The following is an 18,061-nucleotide window of genomic DNA, read 5'->3' on the forward strand; positions in this document are numbered from 1 at the left end:
CTACTAATGGATTAAGTTACCAGAACTTAAAGAAATAAGTACTCAAAGTCTTTTTTTTGGGTTAACAGAACTCTATATTTATTATTAAGTCAACTCAAATATGTTCAAGTACTGTGACTTAAACACTTGAATTCACCTCTACTAATGGATTAAGTTACCAGAACTTAAAGAAATAAGTACTCAAAGTCTTTTTTTTGGGTTAACAGAACTCTATATTTATTATTAAGTCAACTCAAATATGTTCAGGTACTGTGACTTAAACATTTGAATTCACCTCTACTAATGGATTAAGTTACCAGAACTTAAAGAAATAAGTACTCAAAGTCTTTTTTTTGGGTTAACAGAACTCTATATTTATTATTAAGTCAACTCAAATATGTTCAAGTACTGTGACTTAAACACTTGAATTCACCTCTACTAATGGATTAAGTTACCAGAACTTAAATAAATAAGTACTCAAAGTCTTTTTTTTTGGGTTAACAGAACTCAATATTTATTATTACAACCAAACCAAACACAATGACAGTCTGAACCCTTTAACTGTAAAACTCTAAAATGTAAAAGAGTTACATTAACAAGTATCAAATCTCTGGATGAGTAAAAGTGCAGCAACAACAACAACAACAACAACAACCAAACGCATAAACACACATTCACATTAAAATACCAAATATTTCTGATTAACTGGCATTAATAAAGTGCAAACAGTCATCCCTAAAAATCAAAGATACTTTGATGAATGCCTTAAAATGCCCCACTCCACACCTGTTCTTCAGATGCATTTCTACAGATGCATCATCAAGTCATTCTTGAGGGTCTGCAACTTGGGCGACAATTTACCATCTTCCAGACCAAGTAAAACCTTCTCTGTGAACTCGAAAGTGTTTGTCAGTCCTTTGGGATAGCTGAGGTGTAGTGCATAAATTAGTCCAAACATTACTAGGAATGCATCTGCAAGTCTGGGGAGGCTGACCACAATGTCATTTTCGATGACAACCGAGATCGTCACAGGCTGATAATGCACTTGACTTGTGCCATTGTCACTGGTGACAGTAAGGAGGGCCACTGCAACACCTCCAAGCTCTGGTTCGGACTCTTCCTAAATGAATGAAAGAGAGATAATAATCACAAACTGGGTACACACACAAACTGGGTACACACACACACACACACACACACACACACACACACACACACACACCACACACACACACACACACACACACACACACACACACACACACACACACACACACACACACACACACACACACACACACACACACACACACACACACACACACACACACACACACACACACACACACACACACACACACACACACACACACACACACACACACACACACACACACACACACACACACACACACACACACACACAAATCCAGAGGTGTCCTCTTGCAGATACACAGGAAGGGCATGGATGACGGTGGTACGCCTGGTGTTGATGTCGTGTAATTCCTATAACGATAAAAATATAAGCGTACAAACTGTTGACTGTGAAGTTTACTGAACAAACCTGTCAATCCAATCGGAACATATATCCACAGATAACCTGTTCACATCTTTAATGCAATCAGACAAACAGCAAAAACAAAGTGGGCTAATTGTAAAATTCAAAAGATATTTTTTTAATCTGTTTAACGTTAGATGTTCGACCTTTGAATTGTAAAAATAATCTCTTTACCTGTTCATCGTGGATTTTAAAAATGTCAGCCAAAGCCTCAGCTGTCTTCCCAGTTTTGGACGCCTTCTCTCTAAATATGGCCATCAGTCGAGGAAGATGGCGGTCAAAAGCAGCGTAGAATGTGTTAGGCAGATTCTGGTTGGTAATCCTTTGGAACTCTGCATACACCTATTTAAAAAACAGAGCAGAACATACAGCAATGTCAATTAGTCAGTTCAAAATAAATCAAACCAGGTTAAAGTGGTATCTTCCTTACAAATGTAATAGATCCTCCAAGTTTGACCAGTCAGTTCCTTCCCTGTGGCATGAACGAGAACTTCCCCTGGACTGTTCTTTTCCTTACATTACATTACACCACAGGGAAGGAGCTGGAACTTTGAAGATCTATGACACTCCTCTATACAGCAAATAGCCACTATAAGAGTCACAGAATGTGCCATATGTTATCAATAAAGAAGAAAACAGGAAAAAGAGAGCTAATCCATATTACCTCAGACTCCATTTTGAGAGCAGGCCAGAGGTCCATGAGCTCTTTCACTGGCGGGCATGTCCTCACTATGGTCTGTCGCCGAAGTGCAAATGTGGTCTGCATCATCTTTTTAATGAGGGATAGGTCCATCTCAGTCTTCTTGACTTCCTCAAAAATTGTCTGCCTCAAGTGCTCAAGACTTGAGGGATTCTCTCCTTGGGGAAGGTTGGGTAGAAAGTTGACTTCGGCTTGCTTGGGTCTTTTAATGTTGGAGTGTGGAGGTTCATTGTGAGGATTGCTTCTACTTCTTTTTCCATCATTTACAATGACCTCCAGACATCCAGCCTGTCTCATCTTGTTCCTGTAATTGCCCATCTTAAACTTAATGCTCTGCTTCCATCCATTCCACCCAGTCTGCGATCCTGCTTCTTTCAAGCAGGGATGTGTGGCCACAAGAGCCTCAGCTACCATTGCTATGTTGTTATCACTTGGGTAAGCCTTGAAGCCATAGATTGTAGATGCAAGCTTTTCTAATATGTCGTGCTTTAGGTCTCTTGTCATCTGAAAGTATGTGTTGTTCTTCTCAAATTCAGTGTTCCCTGCTCTAAGTTTCAGCTCAACATCAAATGAAAATGTGGGAACTAGAAAAGGACCTGGAGGCCATCTGCCTTGACGTTCTTCAGATGACACACTTGGAAGTGTTTCAGTTGATGCAAGAGAGCTGGAATCCTGTGCAAGTGAGATATGCACAACAGCTTTTTGGGGCAACTCCTCAATGTCAATGAGGGAAGTGAGTTTTCCATCAAAGTCTGGATCTTCGTATCGCAAACTGAAGTCAAGGTCTATTTCCAACTGTGCTTTTAGAATATGTATCAGTGCATCAACAGAGGCTGGTCGTGCATTGAGTTTTACTTTTCTAACCCGGCCCGCCGTCTCAACAACACGAAGGATCATGGGTTGTGGGGATTCAGCTGCCATTGTTGCCATTGCTAACGAAAAAGAGACATTCAGTGTGTTAAAAGGTTATTATTAAAATATACAGATTATGAACTGCGCGATTACAGAGTAATAAATAAAGATACTACTCACCATTGGCTGTCCTCAGTTCTGTTTCACTTGCAAGAACCGCTTGGGTGTCAACAGCAGCGAGCCGCCTATCTTGTATGCTGAGAGTGGGACCGTATCATTGAGACCAGATTGCAGGTGGATCGAAAGACTTGTCCGTGTGGCTAACAGCTCATAAGACCGGATATGTTCTACATACCAGGAGTCATAATCACTACAAAGAAAAGACACACTGTGATTCACAAGGTAGATCTGTTCTATTTTGCAAAATGTAGACAGTCCACCACTGGCTCCAACAGACACAAACATTCCACAGACATAGTCAGTGCCATCAATGGTCACATTTGATGTGTGGTAGATTGTGTCACTTGTTGTTTGTCTTCTTATGTGTGCCTGAACTACTTCTGGTAGAGCTGAGACTAGAACAGAGTCCACCCTGGACGCTTCTGTTTTTGGCTTGAAAAAAGATGGTGCAGCAAGATGATAGGCCATCATGTGTTGGTGTCTGATTGCCATTGTCTTCAAAATATTTTTGAAGTTTTGAGCGTCATGTACCACTCTCTTGAAAAAGCGGTGTTTGGCCTCAAACCGCATGGTCCACATGTGCAGCAGGGGCCCAAAGCACTTGACTAGGGTGGGATAATGTTCCACATAGTGATGTTTAGGACGAAGCCTAACCTCAGGGAAAATCTCGAGCAGTGCCTGCCTATGATTACTGATTTTGCACTCAAAATAGTCTAAGGTTTCATCAGTAAACGATGGGCACAATGCTAACTCCACCACCTCTTTCAATTCCATCAGAACTGCCCATGCACCATCACCATCTGGTACTACACTGCCAACAAGCAATGGAAGCAGTCGGAGCAGAGTAGCATTTTCATGCCCATTGCCTCCTATTGTTCCTCGAGACTGAAATGTTTTGGGAATTGGCTGAGGTCTATTCACTTTATCAGTGTGCTGATACGGGAATGATGCAATCTTTTGGTTCAAATACTCTAAACTGAAGTACTTCAGCCGGATCATCTCCTTAATGCAAAGAGAAAGCTCCACAGGAACGATACCTTCCAGAAGATCATGTAGTATATCTGGAGGAAAGCCTGTGATTGGATGGAAGTAATTCAGGGACTCACGCAAGACACAGCCAGCTTTAACACCAAAGTGGCTTTTCAAAGTTTCACTTTCTTGAACATGTTGTACATGAAGGTCGTGGCTGGCTTTGGTTCTCTGAGAAAACTCTTTCTCTCTGACTTCAGTTGCTTGAAACTCTTCTCTTGTGGCCATACAGAATCTGCAAAGATAACCTGCTTTAAATGACTCTACAAAGCCACTTAACCCATGGGCAGCCAGATTGTCTGCAGAAACACAAAATATGGTCCCTTTGATATTCTGACCAACTCTTTCAATGAAGACACCATCCTCCTCAAGAATACGAACATCATGCAGCAATGGAGCAAGCACAGCTGCATATCCATACTTACGGAGGTCTGTCACTTTTACCAGTATTGCTAGTTGTATAGCATGTAATGCTGATCTGTATTTTGGTGACACGTTGGCAAGGACCCAGTATACAGCACAAAGTTTGTGAATTTTACGTGATGTGCCAAGCGGGTTGGCAATTTCAAGGTCATCGATATATAGCTGAAGTGGTAGGTTGAGATCCCCTGTTGACAGTAACTCATTTTCAAGGAAATGAGAGCCATCAGAGCATGACACATATTGACCAGGCTCAGTATTTGGTTCAGTAATCTTGTTAAGAATGTCTGTGTTTCTAAACAACTCCTGAATCATTTGAAGGATCGGAACATACATGACGGTATGTCCAGGTTGCTCCAACTGATACTCTACTGGCATTACACATGGATAGTTATGCTCAATAAAGGTTTTTCTGCGCTTGTATGAAGACAACTCTGCACCTTTAGAGGTAGCAGTAAATAGAATGTTTGAGTCTACAACAGCACTAACAACCTCATCCAGTGTAGGTTCTGCAATATTGTGACCATTTCTCTGCAATATGTCACCAACTGCCTCCTTTATCAATGGCTGAGATAAGGAGAAGATCTGATTCAAGTGGTCCACTATTTCTTGTGTGGCTGTGTTTGAGACATGGAGGATAGCCTGCATCTTTAAGAATAAGGATGATACATTCATTTTGAGTTGATGTCTTAGATTGACAGTGTCACATTGATCATCATGCCCCACTTCTGTACTCTGTCCTGGACATTCTTCATCCAAATCACCAGTAACCTCTGAAATACTGGCTTGGAGATTCTGGGGATCCTCACTGACAATGGCACTTTGAAAGTCTGATGTAAGACTTGCTTGATGTGCTCTACTTTTATGGGAATTGAATGAAGAGTACACATTTGTGCTATAGTTACAATCCCTATATGGGCATGTCACTGTTTCATGGTTTTTTAAATGCCTTCTGAGATGACAGAAAACAGATTCAGAAAAAGGTTGCTGAAATGTGCATAAAGGGCATTTAAATAACGCAGTCTCCCGACTCTGCTCTGCACTACTGCTAAGTTGTGCAGTATGTGTTCTTGACAAATGAGTTCTCAGTGCATTAAGCGACTGAAATGTACACATACAATCATTATAGAGGCATGGAAGGGGGCTAACTCTGGAAAAGTGGCCGTGCTGTAGTCTGTAGTGTTTAAATAATTGTGGTCTGGAAGAGACAGAAGTTGAACACAACTTACATTGCCAAATCATACTGGACCCAGCGAGCTGAAAGGCAAGAAAAACAATTGTCAGAAAGTGTAAGCCTCCATCAATAATATTTCATTCAGAATTACTTATACTTACAACTGAATAAAAGTTCAATACCAGTATCCAACCAATATCAGGTTACAAAAACATCACCAACTATGACAATTTTTCATCTATCGTTTTAACAACCTACTTTGGATGAAACTTCCCCAAAATACTTTCAGGGGGGGAGGGGGGAGATGTCACCACCACAGCAAATACTGTTCTAAAATGTAACACTTTAAAATATCTCTGCGAGCAAGCAAACCGCTGCACGCGCTCTCTCTCCCCCTCTCTTAGGTAGTTCTTATTATACATCCATGATTTTAGGTTGCCATCAAGTTTGGCCAGACTATAATACATTTCTAATGTTAAATAAATGAAAAATATTCACAGTTAATACATTTACAGTTTATTATTTATCTAAATTCATAAACTCAAGTACTATACTTACAATTTTGAGATACTTGTACTTTACTTAAGTATGTAAATGTTTTGCTACTTTGTTCTTCTACTCCTCTACAATTCAGAGGTAAAAGGTGTACTTTTCCTCCACGATATGTATTTAATCCCTTTACAGATGTGGATGAATGATGTGAAATATAATCAAGTGTTAATTCAGACTTTAGTTCCACCTGGAGTAAATTCACCAGCTACCCTGCAGTCTACAAAGTACTTCAGACTAGCTGCACCTTCACCAGCTTTGAGAACACTTTCATGATCAATCATTATAAACACATATCATATATATTATTCTGAAATGGACCAATCTGCACAAGGACTACTTTTACTGTCGCTACTTTCACTATATTTTGATGAGAATACTTTTCTACTTTTACTTGAGGAACATTTTGAATGCAGTACTTTTACTGTAACAGAGTATTCCTACACTCTGGTACTTCTACTTTTACTCAAGCTGCTGAAGTTAGACCCGTGGCGGAGCAGCAGAGTTCACCTTCATCACCAATGTGTATTTTAACTAGTGATAATTAACTTGTATTTCTAAACAACACATCTTACATTCAAGTTGAAATACACAAGGGATACACTTTATGTTTTTAACTATAATTGTAACTGTTTTCAACCACTTTAACAGTTATTCTTAACATGAACATGAACAGATATTGCAGTCAGCATGTAGCAGCACTACAGCTAATGAAACAAATTAAATAACTAAAAGAGAGTGGTTTTAAGTTAAATTAAGGCAATGCTCTTTTAATATCTATGCGATCAGCTTCTGTTCTATGGAACTAACACGTGGTGTTAGCCATTAGCTTCTGCTAGCGTTTAGCATCAACTCAGTTAGCGCTAGCTAGCATCGCTAGCTCGCGATTAGCATAAGCTAACGATCTTATGGTTGAACAATGATACAATGTGCACCATAGTACATCAAAAACATTAGACATCAGTTTCATAACCCCGATTGGTTTTTAAATGAAATGTATCTCATAATAAACAACAAAAACGGACTGTCATTGTCATATTAGCAGGCTAGCCCTTCAGTGCTAACAAGGAGCTAACAGCCTCAACTCACCGGAGTTTCTACACTTATAAGACGACACAGCCGGCCGTCTAGTTCGGGTTCACACAGGGGTTCTTGCAGGTCAGAGTTTGTCAACTGATATAGTTGAGAGTACAAATAACACTTAAAATACTATTAATATACTAGGAGCTGCTCAACTTGGTGTTCACAGGAGAGAGAGAGAGAGAGAGAGGCGGAGTGATTCGCGGCACTCATTAGCATGGGTGTACATTCTAGAGTGCTCCGTGCAGAAACAACATGTATTCATACATCTAAATGACATAAAGGGGTCGAGTAGCCCTATAGTTCATATGGGTTACATAAGCTACTGCTTAATACATTCTTAAACATCCATTGTATTGGGGAAATGTTAGTATGGTAAATGATGAATTAATGGACAACAAATGGACAAGCGTTCACTACCGAGCCTGTTTATAACTGACAACGTTATATTCAATTTAACATTACCTGTCTCTGCTCTGCTCCGTCCCGTGTGTGTGGCCTCACGCTCGTTGAAACCGTACAAAGAGGTTGAAACCTGGGTGAAGGAGAGTGTTACACTTTAGCAGCGGGTCTCTTAATTCAGCGGCAACGAGGAGCACGGAGGGAGCACACACAATCCTCCGCGCCTCGTGGTTTACAGTGTATGAACCATAGCCTGGAACGAACACGTTAGCTTGCTAACTGTTAGCAACAAGTTTCGGTTTGAGGAGTGACCGTGTTAAATAGTGACTTTCAGTCCAATGCGTTCGGTGTTGCTCGTAGTAAATCAAGTAAATGGTTGGGTATATTATGACACATATTTGAGTATAAATTGATTAAACTAACATTGAAGGCTTTTATTAGGAAACCTACCCGTTCTGTTAGTGTTTCAACGGCTGCCGTCACGAGCATCCACAACCACAATGCATTTGGCTGAACTTTTTGAATACATAATTAGCTTAGGGGCAATGACATTTTTCATCATGTTTTAATGAACATTTCAACGTACAACAAAAAGTGACAGCCCTACTTTGACACCAACAGTTTCCACAACTACATCTCTTACTACAAGTTAACATTACATTAACTGCAAATAATTAAGGCATTTTTGTGAATCTGCTGACTCAACCTCTGGCTAATGCTAGCTAACATCCATGTATCTGGCTAACATCAACACTCTCTTTCACATGTTTAATCTCAAAATATTTAAAAAAGAGAAGAAATATGAATATTGCACTTACAGTGAGACCAATGATGCTGATTACCACCGGAAAGTGTGGAAATTAAGTGTGAAGATCCACCTTATTGCAGGTATTAGCCGCATGTGCTGCATCCCACTTTCGACGGTTAGTCACATCAGACACACAATAAGCATTAGAAATGAGTACAGTTCAATGTATATGTTTAAGTGATGCTTACTTAATCCGCCAAATAGTTCAAGTTAATCAAAGATTATCAGTTTAGTTAACTCAAAAAGGAAGAACAGTCACAGGAACTGAATCTATTGAAGTTAGTAGAACTTTTTATTTTATTTAAGTTTACACTAATTAATCTATTTAATTATTTTGAACATTCGGGTTTACAGTGCACTATAAAATCCTTGTAGGTTTTAAAGTACACAGTAGCAAGCAAACCAATGTGATTTGAGATTTCAGAGGAAGCTACAGTAGGATGACTGTGGGAGGCTTTGTGAACCGAGGCTTCAAGCCAACAAAGTGTGGGCTTGACTGTGTCTGAAAACCTCATGCTGATAAATGGCCTCTCCAAGTAGACAAACTCCGAACACAAGGCCCCTGCTGCACAAGAACCAAACTGCTACCTCTGCTGCTGAATCTGATTACAGGCAGGCCCCGAGGACAGGCAGGTCATTGAGAGCACAGAGATGAGCAAACAATAAGATATTATCTGAAGGAATCTTCAGCTTTCCAAAGGAAAATGGTCCCTCTCAGTGTCACATTGACGATAGGATCCTCAACCTGACACTGAATCAGCTATTTAAGAAGAATGAACACTGCGGTCCATTCATACATACTCACTAAAATAATGAGAGCTCTTTTTTCACTCTTGTTTAAGACATATAAAGGGAAGCTCATGAGGCTTTGCAAGACAAGGCTGTGCAGAAACCGGAGCACGCAGCTGACTCAGATGAATATGCCTTTACAATGATTGGGTATTGAATGAACAATTATATAGTCTTGTTTTTCTTTATTCCTATGTACTCGTAAATAATACATCTGTTTGGCTGTATTGTACTTTGCAGCTCCATTGTCCTGCACTTTTGCACTTGAGCAAATTAATTTACAGACACACTTTTTAAATGAATGAATTTATTCTGAGCATGAAGCATTTATTTTGATAAATGACACTATAGATCTTGCTAACGCGTTTTCAGGTCAAAGCTGTGCATAATCCATTTAATTCTGTCCTTTTCTTTCTTGTGTGTTTTTGCTCTTTTCAAATAGTGACATCTTGTGGACACCTGGCCTTAGTTATTGTGTCTTACACAAAGTCATACATTGTAGTAGGCTATTTGTTTGAAACAATGTATGACCCTGTTGTTACAACACCGAATTCATTTCTTTAGTATTAGTGCCGTGATGTTGATGATACAGATAGTGATTACATTAGTGATTTTTTAATGTATTTATAATGAATAACTTTTGATATAAGAAAGCACTTTATAAAGCGGCAAACAGAAAGCATATAATTGATGGACACAGCCAAAACATAGGAAGAAATCTGAAAACATAAGGAGAACTCTGGAGTTTTGGTTCATAGCATTAGTAATGCTAAACAGTCATTTTAATCAAAAAGTGGCCACATGCAGTTGTTTTGTAAACAGATTGATCATTGTAATGATCTGCCCTAATCATTCAAAGTGATATCTATTTGATTTTGAGAAGTGGACCGTGTCCAAGCTGTCATAAATTTAAATTAAATTGTATTTCGACCTATGATTTCGACGAACAGAACAGAAGTGTCAATTCAGGATTTGTACGACAAGTCTCGCGATATTACAAAAAAACGGTTTGCCATGCACCGAGAGGAGCAACGAGATCAGAGAAGAGACAGCTAAATATCTCGGTTGCTCTGTGGCAAGCGAACGAAAGATCAATATTTAACCCACAATTTGTCGCTTTGGTTGAACTGCAAACCCCAAACCCCAAGCCTGCTTTAAATCAGACGTGATTTTCTGATAAACATTAAGTGAGATTGGGAAGTACGCGGCCACGGAAGCCAAATTGTATGTGTGAAGTGCTAGCTGTTAGCTGACAGGCTACAAAGCTTTAGCCATTGATTCAATGGCGTTGAAACGAATTCAGAAGGTGAGTGTATTTTTTGGAAAATGCTAACAGTACTTTACATTATTTTCTGACTGTGTGACCCTTTGTTCCTATCGTAGCAGTGTACAGCATTATATTTAATATATCCTGAGCATGACTCGCTTGTTTTTGTGCTCCATGTTAAAATAATGTACGGACAAAGACTAACCACTGGTGGCCCTGTTGGTGCATTGCTACGTTACCGTTAGCTATCGATAACATCCCAAACAGCGTCATTATTCTGACAGCTACGTCGTGTTTGTGTTTATTTGTAATTCATTCACTTGGAACATTATTAATACTTCAGTATATGTATTATACAGAATAGGTTGTAAGCGTTATCTAATACGCCAAACAAGTTGTTTCGCAATGCAGATTTAGGCTAGCTGCAAGCTAACTGTTCTCTGGTTTGATTGATTGATTGAGGTGTAACGTTACAGGGTTTGGTTTTAAATTATTAACCTGACAGTGTCTTTATCTTTGTGGTTGCTCACTAATGGTACGGCTAGTGGTGTGTTTAGTAGCTTTATGACAGATGCGTGCATGTTGCCAAAATTGAACCCTAGTGTCACTGTTTCCATATATGGAGTGGCAAATGGGCCATTGGAGCAGGCCGCGGTGTGTATTTATATAACTGAATAGATGGGGTTCATTTTAAGAGATAAATAAAGCTCGTTAAATAACAGGCTTACTTTCTGTTTAACCATCTGTTGTTTTTCTCCCCGTGCTGTCGTTTGGTGAATAGTATGATGTGACGTTTGGCAAAAGAGCTCGTTGTTGATATAATAAGTAGAATTTAACATACACGTGTATGCCTTAGCCTTGTTTATTTTATTAGGAACATTTTTGTTTCGTTTCTATTGTTACTTTTGTATATAACCTTCCGGTGTAAATGTAACTGATGTTTATACTTTATGTCATCTGTACTTAAACCACATGTCAACAGCCCAAATACTAGTTTTTCCAGTAATACAACATGTCTAGAAGTAAGTTGGCTTTCCACAGACATTAGTCTCCCAGCATACATAAATGTAAAGCAACCGCTTCATGCAACCACCATTTTAAGATGTATGTGATTTCTTTGCAAAGAGCGTAGTTGTTGTACCAGACTGCAACTGAACAGTAAATTCACAATTGTATTCTATGTGATTGTGTTGCCTTCAGGAGCTGTCTGACCTGCAGAGGGACCCGCCTGCACAATGCTCCGCTGGACCAGTTGGAGAGGATTGTAAGTAGTTAAGAGATTGCTGCATCAGTATGATGCTGAACATAATATGACCTCATTGTTAGAGAATGTGATTCTGTGTCAGGAATTTGCTTACAAATGTATGTTCTAAGTGCTTTATCTATTTTTTTCTCCAGTATTTCATTGGCAGGCAACAATAATGGGTCCCGTAAGTGAAACCGATTCTTGGCCAAATTCTAATTTGATTGAAATATCAAAAACATTGTTGTCAACTTACTTTATTTGTTTCTATTTTTACTTCTATAGAGTGACAGTCCATATCAAAGCGGAGTGTTTTTCCTCACCATTCACTTCCCAACAGATTACCCCTTCAAACCACCCAAAGTGAGTCGTAAAAAAAAAAAATGAACTCACTTATTATTCATTAATATTACTGTGGTAAAGGTTATGGGCTTAACTGGAAAATAACATTATTTTTCCATTTTCTCCTAGGTTGCATTCACAACTAAAATTTACCATCCCAATATCAACAGCAATGGAAGTATTTGTCTGGATATACTGAGATCACAATGGTCACCTGCACTTACAGTTTCAAAAGGTATGTGATATGTATTATAACATTGTTAAATGCAGCTTAATGTGATGCAAACTGTATATGATGTTAATAGCCAATCCTGGGTTTTTGAAGAAGGGTATTTAGAGCAGGGGTTCCCAACCTTTTTTCCCAAGAGCCCCCCCAAATGACTCCTGTTGAAAGTTGCGCCCCCCCCCCCACACAAACACAAGGGGGGGGGGGGGCACACAACAGCGGTAATTCAAGTTTAAAAGTCTCAAAAATGCTACAACTACTGTCTCAAACTCGATGAATGTGAAGTATGTTGTTAAAGGAGGATGAAAGCGTAATTAAGGAGCACTATTGGAGTGACTTTGATGGTTATTGGACTCAGGATTAATTCATTTGGATTCCCGCTGTATGAAGAAATGAAAGGACGACGCGCAAGTGGAAACAATTCACAAAGGGATTAAACACATTTTACTGGATTTTGCCGATGTGTTTATGTGGATTCAAAAGTCGTAAATAATCTACAAAATGGAGGAGACCGATCTGAGCGGAGCAACTGTGACAAATAATCCAACTGAAACCGGCATGGACAATGACTATGTTTTTAAAAATGCGCTTATCCGGACAAGCCCGGTTTGGAAACTTTATGGGCAGAAGAAACATTTCTATAGAAAGAATTATACATTTCTGTCTTTTTCTGCCTTTAATACTAACTTGAATTTGTATTCAAATTAATTAATCAATTATTTTGTATATGTTATTGTAATGTGGAGACAAGGCGTGCCCCCCAGGTCGGGAACCACTGCTTTAGAGGATGTTGAAGTTTCCACATCATTAAGCCAAGAGGCAATAACTGGCAAACATATAGCCTTTTCATTTAAAGAAATACAAAAACACACATTTGAGTTCTTACACAGATTCAGGGAGAATAGCTGCACATACACCACTGAGACAAGTGGAATCCTAATGATGAAACTTGAATAACAAGATGTCATTTTTTCACATTTTATTTCTAGGTACAATCATACCCTAGGTAGATCCTCTTCTAGACTTCCAAGTGTCACTAACTTTCTTTATACTCTGACTGTGTTTTCTCTTATGCTCCAGTGCCAAAATGCTGTTCATGTATATTTCCAAAAATGTAATTTGTTGAAACATCCCTAAGAGCACTGACTTGTAATAACACTGCGCAACTCATTCTTTACTCCTTTTGCTGCTTTTCCTATTCATCATAACAGGTTTTTATCATGTGCATCTGGGGATTTGGATACATCTTATGTGAAAATGTTCAAGGCCAGTCTATAACCGTGAAGCTCAAGTCTCACAAGTGTTTAAAATGTCAAATCGGGTCAATGACTATAAGTGGCAATTTATAAATGTAACATGAGACCGTCAGGGCAAATAAAGCCATGTCTAAAATGCGGTTCTGCCATTTGGTCATGTATATATTATATTAATATATAGGCTCTACTGTGGGGATTATGTAAAGATGTCAAACACTGCTCAACTACTTGGTGCCTTAGCCAATAAATCCCCAGTTTTTGTTAATGCCATCTAATATCTAATTTGTCCCTTATCCATTCTTCCACAGTATTATTGTCTATCTGCTCTCTTCTCTGTGATCCAAACCCTGACGACCCACTGGTGCCAGAGATCGCCCATACATACAAGGCTGACAGGGAAAAGTGAGTGTAAAACATTGATCAGATTTACTCACTGTCGTACGACTGTCTGGAGATAAATACTTCAGTTTTTATGTTCACCTGAAACCTCTTACAAACGTTGCCTTTGTCTTACAGGTACAACAAATCAGCGAGAGAATGGACACATAAGTACGCAATGTGAGAAGGCCAGGGAGATCAAAATACAAATGAGAACAAAATAAACACGTTTGATTTGTAACTTGAGGCAAATGAGCGACAGAGGGGGAAAAAAACTAAACTAGACAACATCTTTTGGAGGAGGAAGCGATACAATGAGGTACAGTGCCACCTGGCTTTCCATGTGCTGAGCTGCTACCATGTGCTGTCCTTCATGACTTGTATGGATCTGCTGAGCAGGACCTGACAGGCTCCTTAAAGCACTCCCATATGGAATACCGGAAATACTCTTCACAGTCCATACCGCCACACTCAGACTTTAAACTGTTACTCCTGCTTTTGTGATTATCACCTTCATCTTTGCTATTCATTCGCATCATTTTCACCCTCAATGAGTCATATCATTCTGCTACTCGGAAAGCAAACGTTTATTTCGGAGATTGGCTCTCCCTTTATTTCAGAGGTACTTGTCTATGTCCCACTGGATGTCTTGTTATTACTGTGTTTCCGTGTATTTAGTGGCCTTTCTGTGTTTTTATTTTCGGTTTGTGCAATTGAGGCAGAATGTTCCCTGTTCAACACGAAGTGGTGCAGTGCCATTACCAGCAGCCGATCTGTTGGCACATGCTGTCTCTCCCCCCAAACAATGTGAAAGGTGTAAAGAAGGATCAGTCTCTTATCACTCACTGCATTTAAATAGCGACAGTCCTTCAGTGCGTTTGAGGACATTGGAGAGCTGCTGTTAACAGCCAGCTGGCCCTTGCCTCACTTCAGTGGTGCTCCATGGGGCAAATGTCTACCTCCATTTTTCTCACACATGCTGTCATTGCACTTATATTCCATATAAGTGACCACCCATGGCTGGTGTCCATAGTGCAGAAAATACTACTGTTTGACTTATGACTTGTTGTGTAGCTATGAACATGGCTACTCTTTGGCATCTAGCTGAATGTGTGCCACCTCCTCAGTACAGTTACTCGGGTATCTAATCAAAACATCAGCCTTCACACGCAGTGACCCATGGTGAGAAAAATGAGCAGGCTTCTTAAAAATTGTACTGACATTAGTTCAATGTTTTGTTCACAAAAAAGGAAAACATACACGCTTCCTAAAGAGGCAACACGATCAAAGACAGATCAGCACTCCTGAAGTTTTTCATGCATATTTACCCTGATGGTGCACACACATAAGCTGTCCTTTAGTCACAGAGCGATTTTTATTTTATCATCTCTCAAGTTCTTTGCATTACCATCTCCATTTATTTTTGAATAACACTCGGATGTGAAGAGCTTTTACATGCTACTGTTCTTCTAAAATGAAATGGCCTTTGCTACAGCCGGTGTCACTCATTCAAAATGGGAACTCAAACAGACTTGACATTTTCAGAACATGGTAATATCAAGTGAATCGTGTTACTTGAGGGGAATTAATACATTTGCCGTGAGGATTTCATCTGCTTAACATATCAAGTGATGTGAACTTTGTCATCATTACTTTATGTTCATATTCGGGTCTGCAAAGGTTTGTTTTGGGATTAATCATCCACACTGACAGTAAAACAGTTTGTCTCTGTGATACATTGGTGACCTCTTGTATTGTATTGACAGCTTTAGTGATAGGCATTTTATTTTTCATTCATGTCACCAGAATTTAACAAGATTATGATGTGTCATTATGTAATATTGGTTTCAATATAATCCATTGTAACTGTTGGATAAAGTAGTAAAGAAATGCTATGATATTTTTCTTTCTTTTCAACATGGCTCATAATGTGCTGATGCTGCCAACATAAAGGGAATTATTTGACATAACGGGGAATAAATTTAGCTTTTTAGGCATTATCGAGTGTGTTTATCCAGAAAGGCCAATACTAAAGCATGGACATTTTAAAGGCTTTCATTGTAGAATTACCCCATGGTTTAGGCGCCAAATATAGATTTTCATGAATGTTTGCTGATGTTGAGAAAATGGTCAAAACAAGTTGTCCTTAAATACAGTAAACACGAATATGTTTTGAAAACCCTCTGATGGAGTGATAGTCTTTTACTGTCGGTCCACAATTGAAAATGTCTTGATTATAGTACTACTTTGTGTGTGTTGTTTGTTCATTTGGCTATTTATTTATTTGAAAGCAGAGTATCTTCCAACTTTATGATTGAATGCAGCTTCAATTCATCCTGTGAGTGGCGTGACATTAACTCCTTCTGTCCAGTGTGCTCAATAGAGTTTATATAGGCAGCTTGGCATGCTTTGCACTCTGGAGAACCTTCTCACAGCCATTTGCCAGATATCAGGGATTTCGTTACGATTCATCTGCCTAACACCTCTGACTAAAATTTTAGCCTTAACACTCATTTTGTAGATATATAGAGAGAACATTGTCATAATCTGTACATTTGCTATCAGGGCTCTTTTCCCCCAAATGGGCGATGCGTTTCATCAGTAGACATGGAAACTTGCTTGAACACTACCAATGTTTTTGTTTTTGAAATTTCAGCCTGGCTTTTTCTGAATGCAGGACTAGTCTTCATGCATCTTAAAATTTGGAATATGTGTGCTTGAAACGCCACCATGATTGTCCACTTGCCCTCACATAGCCTACACAAGATAACTATTGATCTTGTCATAACATATGAATAAAGCTCATCTTGGTTTACCGTTGTCTGCAGTAACTTTTTTGTCTTCACGATGTCTAACAAAGCAGTATGCCATGAGCCAGAACCCTGTGTCCATTGATGGTATAAAATGAGGAGCAAATGCTTCTAAATAAACCGAATGACTGTTTATACATTATAAGCAGAGAAAGTTGTGTAAAGGTTGTATTTTTATTATTAGTTTATTGAACAGGGACAGTCCACATACATATACACTGCTGTTGATGCACCGTGGACAGGTGTTGCAAAGTCACCATGAAAATAAATGATTATATTTAAAAAAAATAACAAATTAATAAAATAAATTGAAACATGCAAAGATAGAGATTCAATACAGGACATGCCAATTAAAACAGTATATAGCGAGCCATGGCGTCACTTTGTTAGAAAAAGTGGCCTAATCTCTGTAGATTTAACATCAGCATAGCATACTATAACAAAATATGTACCTTTATGCACACAACGAGCACACAGGTATGGAGGTCAGAACATGACATAAGTAAAAAAACAAAAAATGCTTAAATACAGGAATAAATAAAGGAATTAATACAATACAAACAAAATTAAAGTTCAGAATAAAACAGAACACGCATTATTACATATCTTTAATGTATTTCTACATTTGTTTTCATTTAAATGTATATATTTATTCATTTCTGTATCTGTGCAAACCTTTATATATACAGGTGTAAACCCTACGTACGTAGAACCCCAGGCGGTAAAATGATCGCGATAGATGTCCAGGATGCAAAGGGTAAGTGGATGATTAGAGTCAGAGGGTTGGTGGTTTGATTCCCAGCATGGCAAAGGGACTTTTGCTATGCTGGAAGAAAACGTCTCCCTTTCTTAAAGCAGCGTCCGCAGCGCAATGACAGTTGAGAACAACTCTTTACCTAACTTAACAAAAATGCTGTAAACGCCGTTTACCTGTGAAACTAGGTTTAGGGTGCGTTTCATTCATAAAAACCTCATGCGAGGTTAGTGCGGTGTTTACAACACAATCTCTGCGCAGGACT

At 39.0% G+C, this 18,061-nt stretch overlaps 2 protein-coding genes and 1 long non-coding RNA gene across 4 annotated transcripts; 1 reads left to right on the forward strand and 2 right to left on the reverse strand.

Moving 5' to 3' along the window:
* Positions 1-504: 504 nt before the first annotated feature.
* LOC117453118 (sterile alpha motif domain-containing protein 3-like) lies at positions 505-3,035 on the reverse strand. 2 transcript variants are annotated; one of them, XM_034091995.2, is made up of 4 exons: positions 2,202-3,035; positions 1,712-1,879; positions 1,403-1,485; positions 505-1,099 (listed from the first exon to the last, which is right to left on the reverse strand). In XM_034091995.2, exons 1-4 carry the CDS (start codon positions 2,739-2,741, stop codon positions 1,006-1,008), a joined length of 885 nt encoding a protein of 294 aa, XP_033947886.1. In that variant the 5' UTR covers positions 2,742-3,035; the 3' UTR covers positions 505-1,005. The 2 variants fall into 2 exon arrangements, with proteins under 2 accessions (XP_033947886.1, XP_033947885.1); XM_034091994.2 differs by lacking the exon at positions 1,403-1,485.
* A 54-nt stretch (positions 3,036-3,089) lies between these two features.
* LOC117452069 (uncharacterized) lies at positions 3,090-5,971 on the reverse strand. The gene is made up of 3 exons (XR_004552760.1): positions 5,948-5,971; positions 3,270-3,459; positions 3,090-3,169 (listed from the first exon to the last, which is right to left on the reverse strand). It is a non-coding gene; the product is annotated as an uncharacterized lncRNA (long non-coding RNA).
* A 4,560-nt stretch (positions 5,972-10,531) lies between these two features.
* On the forward strand, positions 10,532-17,045 carry ube2d4 (ubiquitin conjugating enzyme E2 D4). The gene is made up of 7 exons (XM_034090621.2): positions 10,532-10,826; positions 11,988-12,051; positions 12,186-12,217; positions 12,316-12,393; positions 12,502-12,607; positions 14,163-14,256; positions 14,371-17,045. The coding sequence occupies exons 1-7, from the start codon at positions 10,803-10,805 to the stop codon at positions 14,414-14,416; spliced, it is 444 nt and encodes a 147-aa protein (XP_033946512.1). The 5' UTR covers positions 10,532-10,802; the 3' UTR covers positions 14,417-17,045.
* Positions 17,046-18,061: the final 1,016 nt, after the last annotated feature.

This window comes from Pseudochaenichthys georgianus, chromosome 9 (genome assembly GCF_902827115.2).
Source record: "Pseudochaenichthys georgianus chromosome 9, fPseGeo1.2, whole genome shotgun sequence".
NCBI lineage: Eukaryota > Metazoa > Chordata > Actinopteri > Perciformes > Channichthyidae > Pseudochaenichthys > Pseudochaenichthys georgianus.